The 21,760-nt window shown below is 46.9% G+C and overlaps 2 protein-coding genes across 2 annotated transcripts in view; both read left to right on the top strand.

Annotated features, from left to right (window-relative positions):
* LOC309807688 (forkhead-associated domain-containing protein 1-like) overlaps positions 1-21,760 on the top strand; it is a 323,120-nt gene that overhangs the window by 193,643 nt on the left and 107,717 nt on the right. The gene's annotated exons all lie outside the window — the stretch shown is intronic.
* Positions 1-21,760, top strand: part of LOC309808016 (forkhead-associated domain-containing protein 1-like) — a gene marked incomplete at both ends in the record, with an annotated part of 87,678 nt that overhangs the window by 62,222 nt on the left and 3,696 nt on the right. The window contains 5 exons of the mRNA XM_082628030.1: positions 11,950-12,073; positions 12,759-12,883; positions 15,805-15,900; positions 16,324-16,544; positions 17,081-17,246. Coding sequence (XP_082484156.1) covers positions 11,950-12,073; positions 12,759-12,883; positions 15,805-15,900; positions 16,324-16,544; positions 17,081-17,246 — 732 coding nt within the window. The remainder of the gene's footprint in view (positions 1-11,949; positions 12,074-12,758; positions 12,884-15,804; positions 15,901-16,323; positions 16,545-17,080; positions 17,247-21,760) is intronic.

Raw genomic sequence — 21,760 nt, 5'->3', positions numbered from 1 at the left:
GGGCGGGGATTTCGAAGCATTGGGCCACCACCCACTTTTTTTTTTTTTTTTTTTTTCTGTACGCGGGCCTCTCGCTGTTGTGGTCTCTCCCGTTGCGGAGCACAGGCTCTGGACACGCAGGCTCAGTGGCCATGGCTCACGGGCCCATCCGCTCCACGGCATGTGGGATCTTCCCGGACCGGGGCACGAACCCATGTCCCCTGCATCGGCAGGCGGACTCTCAACCACCGCGCCACCAGGGAAGCCCCACCACCCACTTTTTGACCTTTATGGTCAGCCTCGGAACAGTCCTGGTGCTGGTGCGTGTGTCATTTCGCTCATGTGTTACAATGAGCCTGTAATGAGGCTCCAGTTCCCCTGGAAGTCGAATCTTATGCCCCCTTGGACCTAGCCGATTCTAACCAGTTTATGCTGTATCCTCCACGGCTATGTCCTTCTTTTAGAGAGGACCTGATTCAGGTGGGCAAGGACAAGCCAAGGGCAAGCGAGGCTGCGTGGAGTGAACAGGGGATTGTGGGGCTGGGCAGGGTCGGGGGGTCTGGGTTTTTATTCCAAGGGTGTTGGGAATCCAGTGGAGTTTTTTAAGCCGAAACTGACATGCCTAGAGACCTGAAGAGGATGGGACCACTCACAGACGAGGGGAGGGAGAGAAGCAGGTGACAGGGAGGAGGCAGTGAGCCTCGGAGGGGCACATCACTCTGAAGGCAGCCAGCGCGTAGCAGGAAACATGCCCACAGCTGTAGAAGCCAGGCACAGCATTGAGTCGCACGTGAATCCCCATCTCTGTATGAATCTGTGCTTTTCTTCTGCCTCACTCTGCAACTTAATCACACCCAGCCCCACCCCCTGCTGCCCCCAGGTCTCTGCTTATTCTCCTCCCTCACTTGGGATGTCCTCAGATATTTTCTGAGCACCTCCCCCAGGCTAGGTGCTGTTCTGGGCACCAGGAATGGAAGGATGAACTCGCTGGTCCTCACCTTCCTCCCGTATGTCGGCCAGTGAAACCTCATCCAAGCATCAAGCCTGTCTCAGATCCCACCTTCTCCGATCAGGGAGTCGGACAGACCTGGGTTGGGATAATGCTTGAGATGGGCTGGACCCACTCAAAGTGTGGCAAGCCCCAGAGGGATTTCCAAGTAACTGAACTGTGTCCTGGAGGCAAAGCTCATTCTTAAAATGAAATTCTGGAGCATTTTGTGCTTTATTTCATAGACATTCTTGATTGAAACCTACCACTAAAACTGGGCCTGATGTTCTTTTAAGAAAAGAACCGTAGGAGATAACCCAATACCACTGCATTTATGCACCCTTCTTCCCACTTTTATTCAAAATGATACTACAATGCAAGAGGGAAGAGATATGGGGAGATATGTATATGCATAACTGATTCACTTGGTTATAAAGCAGAAACTAACACACCATTGTAAAGCAATTATACTCCAATAAAGATGTTTTTAAAAAAATGATACTACAGTAATGGAGGAGTTATCTATTGCTGCATAACAAGTTACCCCAAAATGTAATGGATAAATCCCCAACTAATATTTATGATCTCACCCAGTATCTGTAGTTCAGGAATTTGAGCGGGGGGTGACTTAGTTCTCATGAGTTGCAGTCAAGATGTCGGCTGGGGCATCAGTCATGTCATCTAAAGCCTCGGGGGGAGCCGGAGGATCCCCCTTCAGAATGGCTGCTCATGTGGCTATTGGCCGGAGGCCTTAGTCCCCGAGCACACATGCTTCTCTCTAGGGCTGCTTGAGTTTCCTCAACACAGCAGTTGGCTTCCCCCAGAGTGAGTAATTCGAGAGAGAGCAAAGAGGAGGCCACAGTGTGTTTTATGACCCAGCCTGAGAGGAAACAGTCCGTCATTTCCACAGTATCATATTGGTTACCCATGGCAGCCCTATTCAGGTTGGGAGGGGCTACACAAGGCATGAATTCTAGGTGGTAGGGATCATTGGGCCCATTTTGGAAGCTGGCTGCCGAGAAAAACAATACGCGCCCTGTAACAAACATAATTTAGCTACTTTGTGTTCTTGGGACATATCGCATCATTTGACCCTTACAATAACTCTGTGTGGGACAGACAGTGGGAGGTGAAATAGCTTGTCCAAGACCACCAAGCTAATAAGTGGTAGAGAGGGTTCCAAACTCAGAGGACTGTGAAACCAACCACCCCATCAATAGTGTCCAGCAGTGCCCTCTGGCACACGCCCGTCTCCTGGCCTCTGGAGCAGAATTCCTAGAACTTCCCTGTGCTGGGACTTTGCTCCCCAGGCCCATGGTGTGGCCTCTCCTCCCAGGTGTGCCTGGCCTGTGCCCACAAGGGGCCCCCAAAGGCTTCTCCTCTCGCTGGTGCTGACTGCCCCTCATTCTCACTGAAGCCTCAAACCCTGTTCCATGGACTTTGCTCTCATTCCCATTCCTGCTCTGTGACCCTTGGAAAAAGCCTCCCCAGTCCTAGGAGGGCACCGGTGGTGGCCCGGGCTTGGAAAGTCTTGTCCAAACGTTGGCTGACAGCCATGGTGTTGCCAATAATCCTTCCTGCCTCTTTCACCTCCATGAGTCTTTTGTTTTGTTTTGGTTTGGTTCTTTTACAGAGATGGTGTCATCTTTGCAAAGAGACGTGTTAGTAAAGGATGGTCAAGTTCAACAATTACAACAGGAGGTGAATCAACTGAAAAGTGAGAACAAAGAAAAGGATCACCAGCTCGAAGCCCTCAGCTCCAGAGTGAGTGTCGGGTCATCAGCAAATTGTAGCTGCGAAAAGCAGACACAGTGGAGTCACATGACACACGGTGGTGAGATGAGGCCAGTGCCCAAGGACACAGGGAGGGTAGCTGCTGGGCAGGTGGCCAACTTCTCTGAAGCCTTTCAAAGGACAGTGTGTATGTGGCTCAGAAGAAGCATAATAGATTTTCAAGTCCAGCAAACATTTTCTAACCCCTATTATAAATGAGTTTGTTTAATCCCAGCAACAAACACACCTATGAGCATATACTGCCAGTACAAAGTTTAACATTAAACAGAATACGATCTCTCTGTGAGCAAGGATGACCACACGGCTGCATCGTGGTCCCAGCACCGCTGGTTCTCATAACTGTCTTCAAAGCAGAACGTCTGAAGATCCAGATGCAAACACGCAGACGCTCATTTCTTCCTTAGACTTTAGTGTGTAGAATGTCTCTATGGAAGATGGACGTGGTAGGCAAGCAAAGAGCTTTTTACATGTAACTTTGACTCTTTGCAAATCTTGCCTTCAATGCTAACTTTAGAATCCTGCCCCTATAGGATAAGATTTCTCAGTATTTGCATGATGTGCCTGTTTCTGTGAGTCAAGGTAAAACCTCAAAGCTTTCATCTCAGGTGGCAACTCAGAGATTCCCAGAGGCTACCCGATAGCTAGGTCTGCATGGGGGTGGGGTGAGAACAGATCTTGAGGTTCCAAGGAAAAGGCACAGTAAATAATACCTGGTACGTAGTACCATACCCAGTTTGGAGCTGGTGAAAGGCACTGCACGAGCTTTGGGATCAGACAGACCAGGGTCCCATCCCAGAGCTTTCTTTTATTGTAACTTATTTGGCCTCCATTTCCCCATGTGTGAAATGGGGATGACAAAATCGTTTTGCGAGAAGTGGGAGGCTGGTTTTCGTTGTGCTCTTCTGCCTCTGCCCGAGGTCGGCTGCCTGGCCAAGCCCTCTGCATTCGTTTCTCCCAAGCAGAGTGTCTTCCCAGGCATGTGCTATAGCTGTTTAATGTGGGGTGTGTGTGTGTGTGTGTGTGTGTGTGTGTTGGGGACGGGAAGGGGATGCAGAGCTGGTGCTAAGTAGAAGGCATCTGCAAAGACAGCACCTGCTTGGCTCTTCTACCTCCTGAAGTGCATTTGGATGATTTATGTCCCCGTTTCCCCTTCCTCGTTGACCTTGGAATGAGGTCCCTTCTCCTCTAGACTGTGCTGCCCAATAGCACAAGGGCTCGTCATCACCAAGGATACTGCTCTTGTGAACATTTGAGATGCCTTTTTTTTAATGACATATATCATGTGTGTTAATTTTAGAAAAATAAGTAGATGACATTGAGAACAAAAAATAAAAAGAGAGGAGAGGAAATGCTACCTTCAGAAATAAGTGTTAATATTTTCATGTATGTTCTTCCAGTCTTATTTCTATATATTGCCTAGAAATCAATCAATCAATCATTTTATAGTTAATTTATACTATGCACATTTTTTAAATTTTTAAATGCTTACTATTTTCCCGTGCTAATAAATCAACGCTCGTATCATTCGTCTTAAAAGCTACATACTTTCTCCTGGATGTATCCAGTGTTATAAAGTGGTCTGCTATTGTAAACAACACTTGGGTTGTTTCCTCTTTTTTTTTTTCTTCCACTGTTACTGACAATTCTGTGAAGAGCATCCTTGAAACTACAGATTTACTTATTTGTCCAGTCATTGTCCTTAAGGTACATTCCTAAAGTGGGAATTGCTGGGTCAAAAGAAGGCACATCCATCCTTATGCCCTTAATGCCTGTTGCCAAGCCGCCCTCGGGCAAGACAGCTCCGTTTACCCCTCCACACCAGTCGGGGCAGTTGTTTCTTTGAGATGCAACCTGCACAAAAGCCCTAAGATGGACCCGAGCTCACTGGCTCGGCCCCCTCCACCCTCACCGGTCACAGCGTGAAAACATCCTAATTCCTGCACCCTAAGTACCCAGACTCTACAAAGCTGGATTTCCCCTGCAGTGAAGTTTGCTGGCTTTTGAAGAGGAACTTAGATGCTCTATTCCTCAGAACTCAGGAGAGGGGTGAACTGGGAAGGACTGCAGGATCCCGTGCTCCCATCACACAAATGGTCTCGCCTCTCAGAATTCAGAGGTGTGATTGGGTTATACAGCAGGAAACACTCCTGGGCATGAACACAGGTACTTGGGACCCCCAGCCAAGCCCCCGTGGCCTTGTCCTTTTTCTCCACAGTGCTCAGTGCTGAAAGAAGAGTTACAGAAGGAAGATGCCCAGAAGGAGAAGTGGGAAGCCCAAGAGAAAGAGTTAAAACTCTGCAAAACCGTGCGTTGAACCTCCTGACCCCTAGGTGTCCACTGAAAGCCTAGATTGTGGCCTTGAGGGTTTTGGAGGGGTTCCTTGGCCCATTAGCTAGCACAAGCTCTGGGGCTTTCTGGGTGTTTGTCTGTTAATGTAGTCTCCTAATTCTTTGATTTGCTGGCCTCAAAGAGATGGGTGAAAAGACCATGGAAAACACACTCTCCCCAGATTTTCTGGGCAGTTGGCTCAAGGCCCCTCATCAGGTTTCCCCTGGGGAAAGGGACGGGAGGTGGCCACCGTATGCTGCTAGAAATTCACCGTGGTCCCTACCCCTGGACTTGTGATGCCCAGACTTTCATGATCCACTGTCACAAGTTTTATCACAACCCTGAACACTGTTATTAACACAACTCTTCTTGAAGTATTTTTGCTTAAATACATTCAATTTTACAACAATTCATAAAAACAAAATAAAAAGCAAATGTATCACTGGCCTTGTATGGAAGGTGAACATAAAAATTAACACAATGAAAAGATGACCACTAAATGTAAATGTTCACCCCCTGTACTGGCCCGAACCCTCGTGCACATCACCAGGCATACATTTTCCATCCGTTGGGAAGGACGGTGCCTGTGACGGGGGCAGGAGACATGTGTTCTTCTCTCTGTCAGGAGCACACTTTTCTGCCTCAAATGAGAAAAAATAAAAATGTCATTGTTCTTTTCTTCCAAACTGTGCCCATTGTGTCTTCCAAACAGCCCTTATTTAGATTGAACTCAAAAATGTGCCCCAAGGAAAGAGACTCTAATGAGTGGATAGGTATCTTGTACTGTTTAATCCAGGATCCATGCTTATCTTCAAAAGAAACTGAAATTTTCCCTCACCCAGCACTTTCATTGCATCCGTTGAAAGAAAGTCTACTTTGCCTCAAATACGTGGAATTGTCCCCCAAGGGAAGGAGTTAAGCGAATCCCAGACTAGGTTTCTGCCTTAATGAACCGGATGAAATGAGTTGTGAAGTTGACTTCCCTGTTGTTGGAACTCTTTCAGCAAATCCATGACATGGAAAAAGAAATGAGGAAGCTCAGGGTGGAGCTGAAAAGGAGCAGTACCGAGCAGAGCCTGATCTCTATGACGCTGCGGGAAAAGAGCAAGGTATGGCAGGGACAGGTCGGCCTGGGAACCACTCTGGGGCCAGCACTCCACCTGCATCATCTCTGTTCATCCTCACAATGACCCCATGCGGTCTATACTGGTATTAACCCCACTTTACAGTCGGGAAAACTGAGGCTCACAGAGGTGAAGGAAGTTATCCAAGTTCACTTGCAAAAAGTAGTTGTGGCAGAACTTGAATCCAGGTCTGCCTGACTCCAAAGCTCCTGTGTGTAACCACAACCCTAGACTGCCTTCAGATCTTAATTGTGAAATTATCTAAGAAAGAATTGATCCATTAAATCAAGTTTGCCAATGATGTTGATCCAACTTAAATTCTCATATTGATTTTTTTTGTCTTTTTGTTCCATCATTGAGAATGTTTTTAAAAATCTCAACATGTTTGTAATTTGTGTGTTTCTTCTTTTAATATGAACGATTTTTGCTTTATATATTTTGAGGCTGTGTTACTAGGTGCATATAAATTTAGAATCCTAATACTTCCTGTAGAGCAAAACTTTAGATCATCATGAAATGTCCCTTTTCATCTCTAGTAGTGTTTCTCCCTTAACGTCTCCTTTGTCATTCAGATTCACCACTGGCTTTCTGTTGGTTAGAGTTTTCATACCATATCTTTTTCATGTTCTCTGTCAATTTTTGTCTTAAGGTTTAGACATATGCCTTCAAATAGCGTATCATATTTACAAAATCCAGTTTGACAATTTTGACTTTTAGTCCATTTATATTATGTAATTACTCGTGTCCTGGGGTTTAAATCTACCTTCTTGCTCAATACCAGTTGTACCATCTGTGGTATATTCCTTTTTCTCTCCTTTCTTGCCTCCTTCTGAGTGGATGGTTTTCTCTTATTCCACTTTCCCCCTCTATTAGCTTTGAAATATTTCACTTTTTTACTATTCTCTTAGTAATAGTAAGACAATAGCATTCGTCCTTGACTCACCAAAATCACACATTAATTAAGTTTTTCACTCTTCTACTATTCTCTTAGTAGTCATCCTGAAGACTACAATATGCATTCTTTTTTTTTTTTTTTTTTTTTTTTTGTCAGTACACGGGCCTCTCACTGTTGTGGCCTCTCCTGTAGTGGAGCACAGGCTCCGGATGCACAGGCTCAGCGGCCATGGCTCACGGGCCCAGCCGCTCCGTGGCATGTGGGATCCTCCCGGACCGGAACACGAACCGATGTCCCCTGCATCGGCAGGCGGACTCTCAACCACTGCGCCACCAGGGAAGCCCTGCATTCTTAACTTACCAAGAGGCAATAGTAGTTGATAATTATGCCCTTCTCCTTGACAGTGCAATGAGTTTCAAACACCTTAACTTCACTTACCCCCTCCAGATTTATAAGCCATTGCTGTCATTTTCTAAACTCCTCTTGATACTTAAAACCCCGCAAGACATTATTAGTGTTTTTCTATAGTCAGTATCATATCCACACATTACCCTTACTGTTGCTTGTCTTTTCTGCATCTCTGATCACCCACCTGGGTTCATTTTTCTTGTGTCTGAAGAATACCCTTTAATGTTTTCCCTCATTGTGGCTCTGCTGATGACAAATTCTCAAATGTGCCTGTGTGTCTGTCTGGAGATGTATATTTAACCTTCATTCTTAAAACACATTTGACTGCGTATTGAATTCTACAAGGGCAACTCTTTTCTTTCAGCACATTAGATACAGCATTAGATATGTCACTATTGTCTTGTGGCTCCTATTATTCCTATTTAGAAGTCATCTGTAAGCCTAACTGTTGTACCTTTGCATAATCTGTCTTTTTCTCCGGTTGCTTTTAAGATTGTCTTTTCCCTTGATTTCCAGCAGTTTTATTATTGTTATTATTGTTTTATTATTGTTTATCTAGGTGTGGATTCAGTTTTATTTACCTCGTTGAGTTCGTAGGGGCTTCTTGAATCCCTGGCTTGGTGTTTTGCCTTAGTTCAGGCGCTTGGGCTCTGTACCACACAGGCAGTGGGGAGCTACTAAGGCTTCTGAACAAGTGACTGATGCAATGACATTCGTGGACAGTAATCAGGGTGAAAATGATAGTTACAATTTCTCACGTACTAGGAGTTACCTTGAACATTTCATCTCTTCATCTTCACAACAGCGCTGTGATCTAGAAATCATTCTCTCCATTTTACAGATGAGAAAGTCAAGGCTACCAGTTACTAGTAAAGTAACTAGCCCAATGGCACAGTCAGTTTTGTCTGACTCCAGGTTCGTCTGACTTCAGTTACCCTGGCATAGCAAACAGCCACATGCTACTGTTTACACTGAAATTAATGAAAATTAACTAAAATTTTTAGTTCAGTTCCTCCGTCACACCATCCCCATTTCGAGTGCTCGATCCCCAGATGTGCCTGGTGGCTGCCGTACTAGACAACACAGCCTCGCTCAGAGTACCTGTACCGTTGCAGAAAGTTCTGTTGGACAGAGCTGCCTTACAGCTGGGTAACTCTCACAGTACCTTTAAGATTGCACTGGAAGAAACTAAACTCGAGGCGAGGAGGCCACTTGTCACAGTCCAGCTTGCATGTGAGAGGGGTTGGAGGACAGGCATGAGACCCCCGAGTGTGAGAGAGGGAGCAGGGCGGCTGTTGAAGGTGACTCTGAGGCTTGGGGACGGGAACGGGGGCTGTTCATGCAGAGCACAGATAAGGGCAGAGTCCAAGGCTGGACTTGGCTTTTGCAGCATATGAAAAAGGCTGCTGACATAGAAGTCAGAGCATGTTTAGACCTGGGAGAAAACTAAGGCCCAGAGAGCTTAGATGACTTTTCCAAGGTAACGGAGCTGGGTAGAGGCTCTTCCACTGGACCACACTACTCAGAAGAAAGCTCTTAAGGGCTTTTCTGGGTCTTTTATTACATCCCTGTGATCCCCCTCTTCAGATCCCTAAAAACACAGCCTGTGAATTTGTTTCAGCACAAAAACGTTCCATTTATTTATGAGAGTTTGCCTCATTTCCTGTTAGTGCCAGGGCCCAGGGCTCAGCAGGTGCATCCAAGAATTGAGCAGCTGCGAGGCCTACACTGGCCAGCCAAGGGTAGCGTGGAGCTCGCCCAAGCTTACCGTGCGTTGACTGTTACCCAAGCAAGGGGGGAAAAGTAGGCAAGCTTCTCCACTTTAAATGCCTTCCTTGGCAGGCTGCAATTCTTAATAGACATTGCTTTGGCAAGCCTCCAGAGAGGTTACCACCAGTGAGTGTGCTCAAAGTGGTGACGACAAACAGTTATGATAATAAACCCAATCATAACATTTCCAAGTACCCATCACGAGTTATTAGAACGAGACTGTACGGCGGACATTCCCGTCCACCTTTCATAGGTTACAACAGTACTTAACACTCTCACAGAGCCCTTAAGCACTACTCCAAACATCGAATCCCCACAATAACTCTATGCAGTGATACTAGTATCATCATCCCCATTTGACAGATGAGGACACTGAGTCACGGAGCAGTGAAATAACTTTCCGAGTGTCGTACGGCTTGTTAGGGACCGAGCTGGGATGGGAGTGTGCGGTAGAACATAGTTGAGCCCCGGGTGCAGAGCTCGGCCCTTTCCCGTAGGGGGCAACTCCCTGTGAGTTTGCCTCCACCCTGTGCATGCCTGTGACCCCTGCTGCTGGGCTGCAGCTGTCCCTACCCCTCAGGGACTCCCCCACTGCCATTAGCCCCCCCAGAAGGGTTTCCCCAGAGGGCATGATGATCACATTAGCAGCAAGCCCTCGGTTTCATCATCCTTTCAGGTTGAAGAGAAGCTTCGGGAGGATTCCAGAAGGAAATTGCTTCAGCTGCAAGAAATGAGGAACAGAGCAAACCTCATTAAAGCCAATTTGGAAAGGGCAGTAGGTCAGGTAGGCATGCTGCAGAGCCCCTTCACGGGCCCGTGCTCTCCACGGAATCCCGCACCCAAGCGGCCGGCAGGGATGAATGAGGAGGAAGACGGCCTGCCTTAGTTCACCCGCTTATTTTCTATACGAAGAAGTGTCTAGAAAGAACTAGAGCTGAGATTCTATCTAGAACTAGAGCCTGAGCTTTTAACCACGATGCTCTACTACTTCGCTATTAGTTACTAAGCTAAGCATCATTTTTCTGTGTTTTGAAGAAAGTTTCGTGAACCTTTGTCCCGCCCCCAAAGGTAGTGGAAATGACTCCTGTGTTAGTCCTGTCCCCCATCAGCTGCAGTTTCCCTTCCCCTCATTTCAGATGAAGATCAACAGTTCTCGGGAAACTCAGCAGTATTTGCTGCAAGAAGAGTTACCCCAGCATCTGGCAGAGAAGGAGAAGCTGACCGAGGAAAGGCTACAGCAAGAGGAGAAGCTGAAAGCCAGAGTCAAGCGGCTAATGGCAGAGAAATCGGTAAGGTGGTCCCCATCCTTCTCTTTATTACTGGAAACTGATGAAATGGGCTTTCCTATGAGAAACAGAGGGCACGTACTTAGATGGAGGAATCTCAGCAACTCCTTGTTGGGAACTAAATTAATTAAAGAGGGTGAATGATGTAGGAGGAATTAACATGAAGCTTGAATCCTAAAACTCAGAGATCAACTTGAAGATCAACTTGAAGAGGCAAGGTTATTGAAATGTCTAGAAATGGTACTTTGTTTATATACCGCAGCTGATTTTACTGATACAAATCCCAGTCGTTACTGCGGGTCCTGGTTTGTGTCTAAGTGTGTGCAAGACCAACCAATAGTATTTCAGTCTTTTGCTTTCTCTTCATGCATATCAGGGGAAACACATGGCCAAAACGGCTACTTACTTTTCCAGAAACCAGCCAATTAGAGGATACTTTACAGTGGCACCTCTCAACTCAAAGGTGTCCACGGATCATATGGGGATGTTGTTGAAATGCAGATTGTGACTCAGCAGGTCTTGGGTGGGGGGAGCCTGGGATTCTGCATTTCTGAACAGCTCCCAGCTGGTACCGATAGCACAGCTCTGCAGACTACATTTTCAGCCACAAAGTCTGAGAAGAAGGTTTTCCCCAAGTTGGCCGATAAGAACCGCCTGGGGCTTCCCTGGTGGCGCAGTGGTTGAGAGTCTGCCTGCCGATGCAGGGGACACCGGTTCATACCTCGGTCCGGGAGGATCCCACATGCCGCGGAGCGGCTGGGCCCGTGAGCCATGGCCACTGAGCCTGCGTGTCCGGAGCCTGTGCTCCGCAACCGGAGAGGCCACAAGAGTGAGAGGCCCGCGTAACGCGGAAAAAAAATAAATAAATAAAGCCCCTCCAGGGACTTCCCTGGTGTTCCAGTTGTTAAGACTCTGTGCTTCCGCTGCAGGGGCGCGGTTTCGATCCCCGGTCAGGGAACTAAGATCCCGCATGCCGCATGGTGCAGGCAAAAAAAAAAAAAGCCCCTCCAGGAGCAAATTTGGTGTGATTGTTCAGAGATGAGACCAGAATGACAACAAGTGGAAACCCAAGCTTAGAAGAACATTAGAAGAAAAAAAGAAATAAAACATGGGGAGGGAACATGGGGGGATCTCTTATTTATAATGATGCTAAGTAGGTAGGAAAGTTGGAAATCTTCCTAGATGTGACTTTGTATTCGAAATGAAATTTTTAAATTCCTTCTCTGCTGAAGCCCTGTAATGATATTTTCCAAGGTACTAAGTAAGTGACAGGGTTTCTGCTAATCCATGATTTGTTCATGTTTCTTCAAATACAAGAGAGGGAGATTGTGATCACTGATAAAGCTGCTGTCCTCACCATTCTGGCCACAGGAGCAGTCCTTCAGTGATCTAGGAGCCAAGTGCAAAGGGTCCCGACATGAGGAAGTCATTCAGTGTCAGAAAAAGGCCTTATCTGAGCTTCGTGCACGAATTAAAGAACTTGAGAAGGCCAGCTTGTCAAGTAAGTTTCCTCCTGCCTAGTCACCCCTCTGTGCTGAGAACCATGGGCCCCAGACTTGAGGTTTCACTTTAGGGACTAACCAATTTGCCAGGACCACCATCTTCTATCCCCATCATTTCATAACTAAAAAAACATAGTTATAAAAAAAAGATGGGCAGGAAAAAAATAGATGTGTAGGCATGAGCTCAGAGTCAAGAGCAGGCCTTGATATTAAATAAACAGGATTTCATGAAAAACTCAGAACCTTGTCCTTCTTTTTCTTATTTCACTGTGGCCCAGTGGAAACTTTTTCATAGACGCATGCTGTGCAAGGACCAACCTTGGGGAACTTCCCAGGATAAATACCCTGTTTAGAGGGAATAGGGCTTTCAAGAAACCAAGCTTGCTGCTGGGTGGAGCCCTGGGCTAGGACACAGAAGCCTGGGTTCAAGTCCATCCTCACACCTGTGGCCGAAGGTTCCCCCTCAGTGCCCCCGCCCTGGGAGGCTGCAGCCTCATATGAGCTGTGTGGCCTTGGACAAGTCATGTCACCTCTCTGGGCCTCGATGCCTCACCTGCCAAGGGAGGATGGTGAGCTCATTAGTACTGGCCTGTGGTAAGTGTCCAGTAAATAGCAGCTGTGACTTTTACATGCAGTAACTTCTTCCTGAGCCTTTCTTTTGAGTGTAAATTATTTCTTTTATAGATCACAAGGACCACATGGATGAATCATTTCTAGACTTAAAGACCCTCGGGATGGAAAAAAATGTTCGGAAAATATTGGATGCAAAACCTGACTTGCCAACTTTTTCAAGAGTAGAGATCCGAACGGTAACCAAAGAAACTTTGTCTCTGCATTGACTGACACGTGGGGAGGGTGGGCATGAGGACAGACACGAGCCGTGTGCCCTGGCACCACTGTATACATCATTGGTTCGAGGCCAGGTCCTCCCTGATGGGCTAACACCTGTATGGACTGGTTGGTGCCTGGCCGTACCAGTGATCCAATGTTTGAATAGAAAGGCGGCTTCCCATCGTGTACAGCATGATATAACATTGCACTGATGCTGGCCCGGACAATCTCTGGGCCCTCCTTTTCACATCACATGTTGTATTCTGCAGAAAAGATTCAACAAGCTAATGTACAACAGTATGTCATGAGCTTGCCTAACATTTGCTTTTTGCTATAAACTGAAAAACATGAACACATAAAGGGCAGCCAAAGGGAGCCATGATGATTAAGAAGACACAAGTTCTAGAATCAGAGACCTGTGTCCTAATCCCAGCTCTGCAAGCTCTGTGACCTTGGGCAGCCTCCTAACCTTTCTGGGACTTCAATTTCCCAGCTGTAAAATGATGATGGAAAAATTAAAGGAGATCATTATGTAAAGTGCTTATCCCAGTGCCTAGCTCATAGCGAGCACTTTAATAGATGATAGTTATTATTGTCAAACAGTTTTTAAAGAGTATTATCCAAGAAAACCTTCCTTTCTTAGGGAGCATAGTTTGTGTTTTCCAGGATTTTCAGAAGTAATTTGATTGTTAGGTTGAAGGTGCCCTGTATCCTAAATGGATGTTTGATCGGGTGTTTGACTGAAACATGACAATGGACAGCTCAGGTCAGCGTGGCTTGCTGTGGCAGCTGGTCTAAACCAGGTTTGGGAAAACATAATAAAGCCATCCTATCTGTACCAGCATTTTCTCCTACAATTTTTCTAGACATTTGCTCACACGTCTAGAGGTGTGAGTCTTCAGAAACGTGTTGGTCTTCCTGATAAAATCGAACCTTCCTTCTCTGAGGTTGGGAGTAGAGGGACCGTCTCCAGGTGGGGAGCTCAGCTGGATCTCACGTCCTGATGGTCCTGCTTCCAAGATTGACCTTCCCCTTGGCAACAAGCCCTCATCCCACCACTGACACCACAGAGCAGGAAACCTCCCAACTCTCAATCCTCCAAGGTTGGCAGTAATTAAAGGAAAGAGCAGGAGGAAGAATAGCTGACATCTGTGAACTGCTTACTGTGTGCCAGGCGTTGAGCTCAGCCGGCTCCATGCCTTATGTCATTGAACGATCGTAGCAGCCTTGTGTCATAGTTACTATTATTGTCCCCATTTAACAGATAAGAAAAAGCAAGGCTTCAGGAGGTCAAGTACCTCACCCAAGGTCACAGAATAATGATTGAAGACACACCAGGGGTGTGTCCCTGGTGGTGTGTCTGCTAGCCTGCAGAGACTGGGTGGGGACTGTGTGCTTGGATCCTGTATCCCAGGCTCTTCCTTAGTGACCCTCCCCTCAGGAAAAGAGGGGGCGTCTGGAGAGGTACAGAGGATGCAGCTCAGGGTAGCTGAAGACACTGAGCAGCATCTCAGGTTCTTTTTGCAGCAGATCTGCCCGGTTTATTGTCATCTTCAGATACCCTCTTTTATTCTCATCTCCATAGATACATAGACAAATATGTCCACTCTTATCTATCACAGTCACTTTGGGGGCCATTATAGTTTTTTAGTTGTTTTGTTTTTAAGCTCAGAGGTTTTCAGGGTAGTGCCAACAAATGCTAGGGCTAAGAGATGCTCATGGCAAGCATTAAAAGCCAATTTATTTTTTAAGGAGGCTTATTAGGGTTATTTGTAGTCGTTCAGATCGGGTAACCTATTCAGACTGGTGGCCATTCCATGCAGTCATTTGGGCTTCCAGCAGCCAGCTGGCTGGTTGGGGTCTTAGGGAGATGCAGCTGCAAACACTATCTGCATTGTCTCTGGAAAGGGTCTGAAGTGATGCCCACCCACCAGGTTCCAGAGCTAGGAGAAGGTTGGGCCAAATTTTGTGAGGGTATGGTTTCTGCTGCACAGAAATGAGATTCCTTTAATAAAAAGGAGGGAGGCTATTTTCCACTTAACCTTCATTCGTTCATTCAACAAACATGCCCACTATGCACCACTCGGTGCCAGGTGCCATGCTGGGCACAAGGAGGGAGATAGTGAGCAAAAGCCGCATGGTCCCCATTTTTCTGGAGCTTGTCTTCTCAACATCGGCGGTACTGATTTTTTGAGCCAGGTAACTCTTTGTTTGGGAGACTGCCCTATGCATCGTGGGGTGTTTAGCAGCATCCTTGTCCTCTACCCACTAGACGCCAGCAGCAATTATGACACCCACAAATGTGTCCAGGCATTGCTAAATGTCCTGGAGGGGGTAGGGTGGCCAGAGTCACCCCCGGTTGAGAACCACTGGCCTAAAGGGAAGATAGACGAGACGGTGGCCAAAGAATGGCATAAGTGATGCATCATTTCAAAGGCAGTCGTGCTCTGAAGGGGTAGGAACACAGTCATAAAGAAAGCAGTTCACAGAGTCAGACTGGATTTAAAACCAACTCTCTTGGCGTGGACATATATACACACACACGCTACCAAAGGTAAAATAGATAGCTCGTGGGAAGCAGCTGCATCACACAGGGAAAGCAGGTCGGTGCTGTGTGTCTACCTAGAGGGGTGGGATAGGGAGGGTGGGAGGTAGACACAAGAGGCAGGGGATATGGGGATATATGGATACGTATAGGTGATTCACTTTTTGATACAGCAGAAACTAACACACCATTGTAAAGCAATTATACTCCAATAAAGATGTTAAAAAAATTAACTCTCTCAAATTATTCTTTAGTATCTTTCCAGTTCTTCCATTATTCTTTGGGTTATTCTTCTGGATGTAGAAAATCATAATAGAATGCCAAGAGAGTTTTTCTTCTTTTGTTTTATTTCAGCCTCAAAATGGCCTTTCCAGCCCAGGGTCCATCATGGTCTCTGAGAAGTTAAGGAAAATGGATGTGGCTGACGCTTTAGATCTTAGTGAAAAGCTGGTAGGTATACCCAGCATCAGTCCCCTCCTGTCCAAACCTGCGTGCCCTGCAGGTAGTTTAAACATCAACTCCACATACATTTTAGTTGTTACAGTAGCTCCACGAGACCCATCTCCTATCCCAGCATGGGCTGGAAATTGCAGAGCCCAATTCCTTGCAAGACTGGGTAGTAAGAATGAATGTTTATGTCTGTTGTCATTCCCCCTCCCCACTTCCCCCCAGTTCTCAAAAAGGCATAGTGTAAATGGATGCGGGGGAAAATGAAAGTCCTACTAAAAGCCCCAAATGCACTCATCTGCAAAGCATGTGTTTCTTCTCTGCAACTGCAGAAAATGAATGAAACAGAATTAGACGTTTGCCTCCTCAAAGGGGCCACCAGCGGTCTTGGGCCAGGCCTCTTACCTGCGAAATGCTTTCTCGTAGTACATGGACATGAGCAACACCCTCGGGACTTTGATGAACATCAAAGGTATGTCAGGTCACGTGTCCATGAAACACCTCTCCCCAAAAGAGAGGGAGAGAGTCCACCAGCTTCGACAAAGAGACCTGTACCTGGTGTTTGATAAGATCACCCTACTCAAGAACCAGCTGCAGAGAAAAGAAGAGCTTTTGAGACGATACGAGAAGGACATTGAACAGCTCAAATATGGCCCATGTCTCCGGCAAAAGGCCCAGGCCTCCATTCTCCAGGCTAAACCTCGGTGCAGCTGCAGACCCGTAGGGACCAGGACAAGAGGACAGAGGCCTGGGTGTGGACGGGGGAGGCGGGATGGTGACTCAGGGCCTGATGGACCCAAGTCTCTGGGCAAGAAAGCAGCAGTTAGAGTACCCTACTGTTAAGGAATAAGGTGCACCTTTTATAAATGTGTCTGATGTTTCACCATGTGTGTGCTTTTCATAATTCCATCGTATTTTCAGTGGTATCCGTTCCCCCACCCTCTCTGGGAAATTGGGAGGGGCTGGTAGCATAACCTGTGCCCCCTTCATGCTGCACGTCCACAGCCAATGGGCTATTTATTCTGCCCTCTAGTCCCCACATCTTCAGCCTTCCCCCCACTTGTAAGGAAACCGCGAAGCCAGGCATATATGGAAGTGTTCTGAGGATCTCCCAGGTCAGGAGCATTGGTGGTGAGTGAGAAAGCTGAGGAGAAAAGAGACTTTGTCTCTCCTGTGTGCTCAGGCAGAGCAAAGTGTCGGTTCAGATGTACCAGTCACAGGTGGCAAAGCTGAAGGACGACATCTGCAAAGAGGCCAAAGAAAAGGCGCTGCTGAAGGAGGCCCTGGCGCACATGGAAGAGCGGCTGCACCAGGAGAAGAGGGTCACCAGGGCGATCAGGCAGCAGAAGGTGAGAGGTCCCTGCTCGGAGCAGAGCCTCTGAGGCTGCCCCTCAGCTCCCTTTAGAAACAGCCAACTGAGGTCCCAGTGGGATCCAGGCAGCACAGAATGCATTCGCTCATTGCAAAGGAAGGTGGCAGAATAGCTTTAGCGTTAGGCAGACTTAGGTTTAGACTCTTGTTCTGCCATTTACTGTGTGACTTCAGGCAGCTTTTTTTTTTAACATCTTTATTGGAGTATAATTGCTTTACAGTGTGGTGTTCGTTTCTGCTGTATAACAAAGTGAATCAGCTATATGCATACGTATATCCTCACATCCCTCCCTCTTGTGTCTCCCTCCCACCCTCCTTATCCCACCCCTCTAGATGGTCGCAAAGCACTGAGCTGATCTCCCTGTGCCATGCGGCTGCTATCTGTTTTACCTTTGGTAGTGTATATATGTCCATGCCACTCTCTCACTTCGTCCCAGCTTGCCCTTCCCCCTCCCCATGTCCTCAAGTCCATTCTCTACATCTGTGTCTTTATTCCTGGCTGCCCCTAGGTTCATCAGAACATTCTTTTTTTTTTTTTTTTTAGATTCCATATATATGTGTTAGCTTAACCTCTCTGAGACTCATAGTCTAGCTTGCCTCTATTTTTTTTAACTTTCTTTTTTTAAATTTAATTTTTATTTTATATTGGAGTATAGTTGTTTACAGTGTTGTGTTAGTTTCAGGTGTACAGCAAAGTGACTCAGTTATACATATACATATATCTATTCTTTTTCAGATTCTTTCCCCATATAAGTTATTACAGAATATTGAGTAGGGTTCCCTGTGCTATACAGTAGGGCCTTGTTGATTACATATTTTATATATAATACTGTGTATATGTTAAACCCAAACTCCTAATTTATCCCTCCCCACCACATTTCCACTTTGGTAACCATAAGTTTGTTTTCAAAGTCTGTGAGTCTGTTTCTGTTTTGTAAATAAGCTCATTTGTATCATTTTTTTTAGATTCCACATATAAGTGATATCATATGATATTTGTCTTTGTCTGACCTACTTCACATAGTATAGTCTTTAGGTCCATCCATGTTGCTGCAAATGGCATTACTTCACTCTTTTTTATGGCTGAGTAGTATTCCACTGTATATTTGTACCACATCTTCTTTATCCACTCCTCCATCGACATTTACGCTGCTTCCATGTCCTGGCTGTTGTGAACAGTGCTTTCTGAGACTCATAGTCTAGCTCATCTGTATTTTTTTAACTTTTGATAATTCGTGTATTTTATCTTGTTTTTTCTATCCAGATAACTATTTTTTCTACCAGTTTTATTGAGACATAAGTGACACACAGCACTGTACTGAGCTTAAGGGTGTCCAGCATCATGATCTGACTTCCCTGCCTCCTGCAATGATGACCACAATCAGTTGAGTGAACAGCCCGAGTGTTTTTAAAGGCGGCGCTTCTGATTTTCATTGTTCTGCCAGGTGCCAGGGATACACCGAGGAATAAGCTCTCTGAGAATAAAGATTTGGGTTTGCTATTCTGAGTAGCCAGAATAGTACTCCAGTCTTTCTGACTTGGGGCTGTGTATTTGTACACGCATGCTTGCGTGTATGTGTGTACATGTGAGTATGTGCTGTGTGTTTGCATGTGTGTGTATTTGCATGTGTGTGTTTGTTGCCTGCATGGGCTCTAAGGAGGCCAAGGTCATAGAAGGGTGCCCTTCTCCTCAACCAGGAGGTGATGGCCAGATAGTTCCTTGCAGAAGCCTGCCCTCCATCCTGCGAACCTTCCAGGCAACAGGTTTCCAGACAGCAGGCTCTCTGACTTAGAGCCCTAGAAATGAAAAGTGGCTGTCCTGCTCTGAGGGAGCCTGGATGCGGTGTTTCCAGTGCTCACCACTGTGAATTAAACATCACAGGCCTTAGTCTGCATGTGTCATGGGGCTGCCTCAGGCAGAGGACAGTTTCCTTTCACACCAAGCAATGCCAGGGAGAGCTGGGCCAGTGACAGAGTTGTGACTTTCCCTTTGATGTGCCCTCTGGAGAGCTCACCCCTCCCCGAAATGCCCCCCCCCGCCCACAGAGCTTGGCAGACTAGGCCCCAAAGCAGAGACACCAGACCACAGAATGGGACAGAGAAGGGCCCAAAAAAAGCCATTGTCATGTACTGAAAACCTGAGGATTTACATAATCAGGCTTCACATGCATTATTCATGGGCTGCCTCATTCATACACAATGCAAGGGACATGCCAGCCTGTTTGTCAGGAAGAAAACAATAATACATTTTAAAGTTTTGCTGGATCCTAAAGGGCACTTGTATACATCTGTCTTGGCATCCATTCCTTCCAGGGAGTAGATCTTCGTTGTCTTTAAGCAGAAATGAACAGAAAGTAGAATTCCTCTTTCTAAGTTTTACACTTAGTATTTTCACAAGGAGCCTTAGTTTTTTAGCCTCCTGTATAAAACTTTGAAACTCTTCACCCGTTCACAGAGGTGGCAAGGTTGAAGCACTGAGATGAAATTACACATCTTAAGCTTCAGAATTGCCCCCCCCACAAAAAAAATGGAGTTTGTAGTTTTAATGTTTGATCATCTCTTCACCAAGCAGACCTTTCAAGAATCAAAAGTCCTATATCCACACTAATATCTTTGGCTGTGAAAATGAGACTTGGTATAAGATGCTGGGCCTTCACAGCGAACTGGGCCTGTGGCTCTGTCCATGTGGCAGAGGAACGGGAAACGCGGCCCAGGCCGTGCTCACTCGAATCCACATCCCACATCCCTCGAGAAGCCGGCAGTGTCTCTCAGAGTTCAGAGGCCAGATTTGGAGTCAAACAAATAGGGGTCAAGCCCCACCACTGCCCCGAATGACCCTGAGTAAGTGGCTTGACCTCTGTATCGCAGGTTCCTCAACAAAAGCAACCAAAACTGTTAGCAAGGGGCCTACTCCGTGGGGCAGTGGGAGGGTTAAATGGCAAAATGCCTGCAGTGCCTGGCACATCACAAGCCCCGTTTCTAAGGGTGAAGAATAGGCAGCTCATGGATGGGTGGGGATTCCTCTATTTCTTTCAGGGAGCTTCCTGCCAGCTGACGCCTTCCCCGGTCCTCCCAAAGCCGCCAGCTCTTATGGGACGCGCTCTTCTCTTTGGTGAATACGACTAGGCCACGGCCAAGAAAGGACCCAGATACCTTTTGTGAATGGGCTAAGGCTGGGATTTTCAAGAGGAAATTTTTAAATGCACAGAAGTTGCCACTTGGGAAGCACGCAAGCCCTTTCTCAGGGCTTGAAGTGGAAGAAAGGCTGAAGGGCAGCGGCTGCTTCTGGCAGGAGAAGCCGCTCAGCTCTCCTGCCAATCAAATCTCCAGCCAATCAAGTCCTGGCTAGGACGCGTGACCACCGCTGTGTCTTGTGGTCTCAGCCAGGAAAAACTCCTAACCTTCCCTCTGCTTAATTAGCTCAGATCCCTCTTCTTTAAGATGAGAATAAAAATGGCACCTAGCTCGTAGCCTTCCCAATGGGAGCTTGTATACAAAAGCCTTAGCACATAGGACCACAAAGCATTCACCCTCTCCTACCATCGTCATTATCCTCACTATTCTCTTTAACTCACTATCTTCCAAGATTTCCTTGGGCCCAGGTATTCTCAAGATTCTGGCTTCCTCCGTGCCACTTCTGTGTTTTGTTTGTTTGTTTGTTTGTTTTTGCGGTACGCAGGCCTCTCACTGTTGTGGCCTCTCCCATTGCGGAGCACAGGCTCCAGACGCGCAGGCTCAGCGGCCATGGCTCACGGGCCCAGCCGCTCTGCGGCATGTGGCATCCTCCTGGACCGGGACACGAACCCTGCGTCGGCAGGCGGACTCTCAACCTCTGCTCCACCAGGGAAGCCCCACAATTGGTAGATGTTGTGTAGGAGGAGCGTGGGATGGGAGGGGCTTGGGGTGGTGCTCTTCCGCCCACAATGATGAAGTAGAACCATGTGGCCAGGCCTATGCAGCATACGGATAGAAGAAGGCTAAAGAAAAAGACCCTCCCGCACCCCCTTCATCACATCCCAGTGTGTTCAGTAAAGTTCAGGAAAAGCAGGTGCACAGGGGCCAGGCTCTGCCCTTCAGTGCCCAGTTGCCCACTGACGGAACTTAATCCAGGAAGGAATTTTGCAGCAATGTTCAAACTGGGGTTCCCTGGAGCCTTTGGGTGCCATGGAAAGGTGTGACTCTCAAAGCACACACACCTTTCTCCCGCCAGAGAAGCTCTCCATTATCTTATACCCCAAGTTCCTCATGGGATTTTGCTTGGATATACGGTTCTGCCAAAAAAAAGGCGGGGGATGGGGTGGGAGAGAAGAAGACTGTTGGTTTAAAACTAACCCCTGCTTTATAATGTCTGGGAATTTGGATAGTGATTGTCTCAACTGAGTTTGTGATAAATACTGAGTGGCTGCAGGCTCGAGGCCTTCTCCACGGAAAATGCCTGGAGGGCAACTGTCAGTTCAATACGGGCCCATCAGCCTTCACAGACAGTCCTCTG

Source organism: Mesoplodon mirus (assembly GCF_964341445.2).
Source record: "Mesoplodon mirus genome assembly, chromosome: 7".
NCBI classification, from domain to species: Eukaryota; Metazoa; Chordata; class Mammalia; order Artiodactyla; family Ziphiidae; genus Mesoplodon; species Mesoplodon mirus.
Note: the sequence above shows the minus strand (reverse complement) of the source record. Positions and strands in the feature narration are given on the sequence as shown.